The 7,525-nt window shown below is 45.6% G+C and overlaps 1 protein-coding gene across 3 annotated transcripts in view; it reads left to right on the top strand.

The window, feature by feature from the left end:
* Nucleotides 1–2,540: 2,540 nt before the first annotated feature.
* Nucleotides 2,541–7,525, top strand: part of Dock10 (dedicator of cytokinesis 10) — a 243,697-nt gene continuing 238,712 nt past the window's right edge. For 2 of the 3 annotated variants that reach the window (XM_021197703.1, XM_029538336.1), the window contains exon 1: nucleotides 2,541–2,901. In XM_021197703.1, the coding sequence (XP_021053362.1) occupies nucleotides 2,779–2,901 (123 nt within the window). In that variant the 5' untranslated portion in view covers nucleotides 2,541–2,778. The remainder of the gene's footprint in view (nucleotides 2,902–7,525) is intronic. The other variant, XM_029538337.1, reaches the window with a different exon arrangement.

Below are 7,525 nucleotides of genomic sequence, written 5' to 3'. Positions count from 1 at the left end.
TCAGTCTGAGACCCCCAGGCACGGGCAAGTAGTACTGCCCACACTCAGGTCGGTCTCTCCACATCAAGTAACCTCATCTAGATAATTTCTCACAGACCTGCCTAGAGACTTGTTTCCATGGTGATTCCAAATCCCATCAAGCTGACAGTAAGGCCATCACATACAAGATTCAACATCTTTAAAAATTCACTTATTTTAGAGATACAGAACCATACTGATTGTGTTCCTGTAATATCTCTTAACATAAAACAAAATCATAGAAAGGTGAGACTGGAAGATGGTTCATTTATTAAGAGCACTGAGTCCTCTTTCAAAGGACAAGGGTTTGTTTTTCATTACCCACAAATATCTGTAACTCCAGTTTCAGGGTATATGATACTTTCTACTGGCTCCCAAGGGTACCAGGGAGACACACACACACACACACACACACACACACACGTATATGTGTATGTGTACATGTATATGTATGTATATATGTATATGTTTATATGCCACTCAGTAGCAACTCACAGTGTACCAACTGTGGAAGGGTTCTGACTGACAAGCGGTACAGAGCTCACTGAAGTTTCTGCTTCCAAAAGGCTCCATTTCAGAGTAACTAACTTGTAAAACATGACTGGAAATTTGCTGGTAAGAGGAGACAGACACTGGTAAGCAGGACCCTGATTCCTACTCCCAGGCGTCTGCAATTCCGTGGGTGACTGTGACCTGGAAGTGAGTGTAAGCCCGGTAAATCCTTTGCTCCTCAGATTGATTTTGGCCAGACTATTTCAACACAGCAAAATAAGCTCAAACCTGAACTTGTGCTGTACCCAAGACACATTCCAATGCAAGTTCTGCTTCCACCTTCTCAGTTGATTCACAACATCATTGGGACATAGATAGAGGAAATACACACTCGTTTACAAATCATCCCACCCCAGCAGATGGTAGTGACCTCCCAAAGCTGGAGAGGGTAAAACTGGTGCCAAGAGTAAAACTAAAAGTGATTTCCTGATACATGATGCAGTTGAAGACATGGTTGCATGTGCTACTCAATGTATTGCTCTGCTCGTGTTCAACTTGACACAACCTAGAGTCTCCTGGGAAGGAGGAATGGCCCTCAGTTGAAGAACCTCCACTATCAAGTTGGCCTGTGGCCATATCTGTGAGAGATTGTCTTGATTGATGATTGATATAGGAAGGCTCAGTCCACTGTGGGCATCACTATCCCTAAGCATCAGGACCTTGACTGAATAAGATAAGAGAAAGGGAACCGAAATCCAGCCAGATCTAAGGACAATATATCCTTTGCTCCTCAAGTTGATTTTGGCCAGAGTATTTCAACACAGCAAAATAAGCTCAAACCTGAACTGTTGCTGTACCCAAGACACACTATGTTACTACAGTCCTTGCTTCCAGACCATTTTTCTCTTCTTGCCATCCCCCTGCCTCAGCACCCAAGTCTTCGACTGCCTCAGACTTTCTGAGCCTTTGAGAGTCGTGCATAATCATGAGTTATTCAGTTATACTATACACCAGACAGTATTCTGAAACAGGGGGAAAAATGGTTATGAACAGTTTGTCAAAAGTTAAGACAGAGTCACACTGTGTGTAACCCAGAATTTCTTCAAAGAGAGCCTGTTAGCCTACTGTATGAGAAGAGCCAGCCACACCACACGCTTAAAAAAACAAACAAACAAACAAAACAAAACAAAAAACAAACCTGTTTTTAACTTTAGAAAATCCGCAGAGGCCACAGATCTACAACAAGCCCCTTAAGAAATACAGAATGTCCCTACAGCTCTCCCAGGAGCCTCGGTGTTTCACCCACCCACACTGGGCAGAGAACCACCCTGCATGTGACTCCAGATAAGAATTTTAGAATACTTGAATCAGATAGCTCGAGGCATTTGATAAGAAAGCTGAAAAATAGACTAAGAACCACCCACCATGTCCTACTCACCCTTCCCTGTAACCCAACTGCAGTTCTTATTTATCCTAATTTCCATCCTGAAACCCCTTATGTTACCCAGATAGACAATAGATTTTAATTCAGATTAGTATGCAAAGTTAAGGAGGCATTTGGTAAACCGTCCTATACGGTCACATTTTTCAAGAGCAGTGTAGCTGGTATAGAATAGGGAAGCAGTTGAGGAAAAATTGGCGGAAGGTGTGAATTCACACCGACTATCCCAAGACCAAGTAAGGAATCTGGGTCCCGAGAGACTTCAAAGTAAGGGGCCCAGCCACCAGAGGGATCCTTACTTAATAAAACCTCTGACCCACCTCCAAGGGTGCACAGGATACCTAAGATCAACCTTTCTCCACTTCCTAGGCTCAGAATGTAGATCTGATCCGTAAAAAATACCAAATCCCCAGCCCTCCATGCGCATCAGATTGAGAATAGGGCGGTAAGCAGGTCCCGCTCGGAGCCAGCAGAGGCAGCCCGGCATCAGTACCGAGTCTCGGGTGGGGGGCGCGGGTGGAGCCACCCCCACGCGCGTCCCGCGGCTCCCGCTGCAGATGCGCTCTAGCCTTGCGGAGTTGGCCGCGCCGCCGGAGAGGCACAGAGTTTGCAAAGTCGCCGCGGAGCTTGAGCGGGAGCGAAGGGGGTGGGCAGAGTGGGGGTGCGCGCGAGAAAAACCCGCCTCTTGTGAGTTGAGCGGGGAAGAGGGGGGGAAAGGCTCCGAGTTCCGCTTCCTGAACGGCGGGTGGGTAGAACAGGCTGGCGCTGCCGAGGGACCGGCGGGACACACTCGCTCCGGGGCCGAGGCGCGAGCGGCACGGCCCGCGATGGCCGGCGAGCGGACCCGCAGGTTCACCCGGAGCCTGCTGAGACCGGGACAGGCGGCCGAGCTCCGACACAGCGCCGCGTCTGCCGCCGCGGTGGCAGTCAGCAGCCGGCAGCAGCAGCGGGTGAGTGCCGTGCGTCCCTCGCGCCACGGCGGGGCTTGCCCGGGGACCCCAGACAGGCCTTGCCGACAGCCCTGTGAGCCCCTGCACGGGAGCTAGCTTGTCCTCCACCCGCGAATTCGCTCCCCCACAGAGCGACTCCGGAGTCACCTCCGCCAAGCAGTGTCACCAAAGAATTAAGGACCAGAGGCGCATTGGGGGACTTTAGGAACGCGGGACGCTTAGATGAGCAGCTGCGTGGGAGAGCATGCGCCCACGTTTTAAGGGGGGTGGAGGAGGCGGGAATGCATCCACTCTGGCTCAAGGTGACAGGGGTGACAGGGACCTGGCGCGGCGGGTGGGGGCGGGGTAAAGGGGTGGTGGTGGAGAGCTAAATGGATGGAACCTGTAGATCCACAAGTCTGCGCGCCCCTCTCCTCCCTGTGGCACCTGGAAAAGATGTAGTGAGCTCTTCAGCCAGACCAAAGCTGAAACCCCCACCTTCTATCTAGTGAGGAAAAACTGCAATTTGCACAGATCTCCCTACCCCCACAGGTTGGAACCCAACAAGCCACTTTATACTGTTGCAGAAAGAGCTGGGAGAAACTGGGATGAAGGGGACGTGGGTTATTAAGTAGCCATTGGCTTCTGGTGTGCTTTGAAGCGATTTCACCGGATTCTCCCTCCACAAGGTTTCCACTGGTTACTTCCTTGTCGAAATGCCTTCTAAGTATTGGGTGATTTCCGCGGGAAGTCCCTGAGGCAAAAACCAGCATCAGGTGCCCAAATCATACCGGTGCATCTCGAGATATTCATAAATTCCAGTAGGTGTCACACTAAGGGATGAAAGCGGCAAGTAGGGAGCGCACATCAACTGTGGTAGAAATGGGTAGCCCTAGGGAGTAGCCTTCCAGCAAGAATGGGGCTCAGCCATGGAGCTCTTGGCCTGACTTTGTTGGACCGGAATCCTCGTTGTGGGTTTCATTTTCCTTTTTTGCCAGTAAATACCATGAGGAATTAAACAACCCTATTTAAGAGTGTCAAAGTGTTGCCTTTGCCAGTCACTGAAGAGGGAAGAGGAGGGAGCCAGAGCTGGTCAGAGCCAGTTCCCACAGCCAGAAGCCTCTTAAAGCCAGAGGTCGGGAAGCTGAACAGAGCAGAAGCAAATTGCCTGGCAGAGGGACCAGAGCAGCAAATGCACAGAGGGTGGGGGTGGGGGATGGGGAAGCCCAGAGTGTGAAAAGAACTGGTAGTCAGGCTGCCCTTCCCTTCCCCTTCCCTCACCACTGATTGCAATAAGCAGCTGCCAGAGACAATTCAACAGTTAGCCAATCCCTTGACAGTGCCAGCCTGTGGTTTTGATATCTGTATGCGTATTTTTAAGGAAGAACAGACAAACTGTCAAAAAACGGGCCATTCTGAAAAGCAGGTGGAGCTATTACGAAATCAGACACACATAAAACAGTAATTTTTCCTTGTAAAGCAGTGGTTCTCAACCTCTGAGTCTTGACCCTTTGGGGTTCAAATGACCCCTTCCACAGAGGTTGCCTAAGATCTTTGGGAAACAGTTACCTTACACTTCATAAAAGTAGCAAAATTCCAGTTACTTTATGGTTGGGGGAGGGAAGGTCACCACAACTTGAGGAACCATATCAAAAGGTCTCAAGATAAGGAAAGTTGAGATCCACTGTTTAAGGGATTACTTAGGGTTGTGCCTTTGTTATTCTATCATTTGCTTTACATTAAAATTGCTTTGCCATTAATTCATTTTAGGGACTCTCAGTAAAAACATACCGAGGTTTAGCATCCAACTCGAAACAATAGCATGGCTTCTTTGTGTCTTGTTTTGAAGTGGATTCTCATAACATTTCTGCAGCAATGGAATTTTTATAAATAATCTGTATCCCTTCTAAACACACACACACACACACACACACACACACACACACACACACACACACACCTCCAAGATTACCTTACATTTGAAACCCTAGTGAGCTCTTGTCACAGTGAATGAACACAGTGTTCTTAAGGGTAGCGGGAAGGGGCACTTCACTGGCACAGGTGCCCTGCCTTCCTCACTTCAGCACCTTGGCCAACACTCCAGAACCAGTTCTTGCCAAGATATTTCAAGGGATCTTACACATCTAGGCAGGCAGGGCTTGCGGTGATTTTGGCAGGAAGACATGAGCTCTGCTCTCTCCCCTACCATTTCTCCTGAGGGGAAGTAGGAAAGGTTGGTTTGTTTTCACTCATTACCACACTCAGTGGGACCAAGAGGGCCACTGTACTCTTAAGAGACCTCAAGCCTCATCATTAGCCTACATGGTACATGCTCATCAGAGGCTTGCCTTGATCCAGCTTCTTCAAGTGCTACATGTCTGCTGCTCTGTGTTCTCAAAGACTATTTGTCAAAGGGAAGTGGGATGGTGAGGATATGATGGGGAGAAAAAAAGGATAATGAGAACATATTGTGGTTCGTCTATTTTAATACAAGGTAGTAGATGTGTGTCTGTCTGCTGCAGCAAACTGTCCTCTCTTATACTGAGGGACTCAAGGGATTTCTAGTGAAAAAAAATCTATTTCACTTCTAAGTTTATAGTCTTTTTCTGAACGCCCTTCAGAATGCTACAGAGGGTGTTATAAATCTTGGCCTGTGTTCTACCTAATAAAGATAGATGAGGGGGTCAGATTAACTACATCTGAGAATGAGATGAAGCCTTTGAAATATATTTGGGGTGTGGAGACCAGGGATCAAGGGAAACTGACTGAAGGACATGACCAAGGCTAGCTTTGACAGCAGCTGCTACGGGAAGTAGAATGTCAAAGCAAAGGTGATGTCAGTGTTAACCAAACCACTGGACTAGGTTCACATGTGTGCGTGCAGACTACTCCTGGCTTGGACCTATCACATTTTGCTTCTCTCTAAGAACTATTATGTACAATGGTTATTTTGAACAGACATGGTCCCTTTAGTTACTGTAGAAAATTAATGACCAATAACTTATTTTATGGCCAAATTATAATACTAAGTCAAGTTCACATTATTTCCTGAAATTGCTTTGTCTGTTGTCAGATGAATAAGCTTTTCTAGTGTGGAATTTGAGTTCTGATGGGATTTTAAATGTACCTCCCATGTTAGGACTTGAGTGTTTTATCACCGTAGTTCAACACACATGCACATACCAGGTTAGTTTTAGAGGGTTACTGCCACTAGTTTGAAATAAGAACATTTCTTCAAAAATAATGAGGTGTGTCTATCCTTTGCATGAATTATCTTACATACATTACTTTTTACTATTCACTAAAATATAAACTTAAGACATGCATACCTTTCTGCATGTATGTATGATTCCCTTGCAAACAAATACCTTTAACAAGAATACCTAAGTTTTATGCAAGTACCACATCAGATCTGTAATGTGCTTATGGAAGGAATGTATTTAGGTGGTCAGAATAACAAAAGGCTTTGGGTAACATGGAAAACATCAAATGGCACACAGGCAGGAGGACACATGCCAAGGTCAATTTGTGCCTGAGTGTGTACTACCTAGACCATGTGTGCAATTTAATGCACTTATGATGGTTTCTCTGTAACTCATCCTTAATTTTATATAACCTGTTATTAACTTAAAGAGGAAACAGCCTTCCAGAAGTGATTGCAGTTAACCATGATGTTCCTATGCCTACCCACTCAAGCAGGGTAAGTGGCAAAGGAAGAAAGTGCTTGTCCCATAATCGCAAGAGTCCTGTCTGCTTGCTCTGATGTCTTCTAAGTGTGGTATCTACTTACAATACTACCTTTGACATTTTCTGGAGCCCTGAATAAATAGAAGCTTTGACCTGCCAAAGGACTTTGATTGAGAAGGAATGAGCATCTAACATGACTGCAGGAGGAATTCCTAGAAAGAAGAATGTCCTCCCCTCTGAGCTTTGTGACATTTAAATAGTGGAGAGTATGAGGGACTTCTGAAAGTTGAACAGTTTGAGATTTACCAAAGGTGAAGTTAGAAGGAAGTAGAAAGATGTTGAGCCATTGAATAAAAACAAGGCACTTATTTTTATTGTGAGTGTCCAGCATTTAAAAGTATTATGCAATATGCCTGTTAGTTTAGCATCTTAGGCACACACAGCCCTTTTTTAAAAAAGATTTGTTTGTTTATGATTTTTATGTGTCTGTGTGGCTGCAAGAGTTAATGCACATTATATGTGCATGAAGGGTCCATGAAAGCTTGGAAAGGGTGTCAGATTTGTTGAAACTATAGTCACACATGGTTGCAAGCTGCAATTAGGATGCTAGGAACCAAACTCTGGTCCTCTACAACAGTGGCAAGTGCTCTTAACCATCTTTCCAGCCTATAACTCAGAACTTGAACTCAGAAATCCACCTGCCTCTGCCTCCCGAGTGCTGGGATTAAAGACATGTGCCCCATGCCCAGCCCCAATATTTTTCTTATAACACAGCTCTTTATGACAAGGAGACTAAAGCTTTAACAGAAATCATTGTCTTCTTTTATCTAATATGAGTAAATTCCTTTAACTTTTCTGATTGGTAAGAAAGTCAACACAAAGTTCACAAGACCAAGCCAACTCTTTTTTTTTTTTTTTTTTTTTTTTTTTTTTTTTTTTTTTTTTTTTTTTTTTTTTT

The sequence above is a fragment of the Mus pahari genome, chromosome 5 (genome assembly GCF_900095145.1).
Source record: "Mus pahari chromosome 5, PAHARI_EIJ_v1.1, whole genome shotgun sequence".
Taxonomy (NCBI): Eukaryota; Metazoa; Chordata; class Mammalia; order Rodentia; family Muridae; genus Mus; species Mus pahari.
This window is presented reverse-complemented; position numbering and strand designations above follow the sequence as displayed.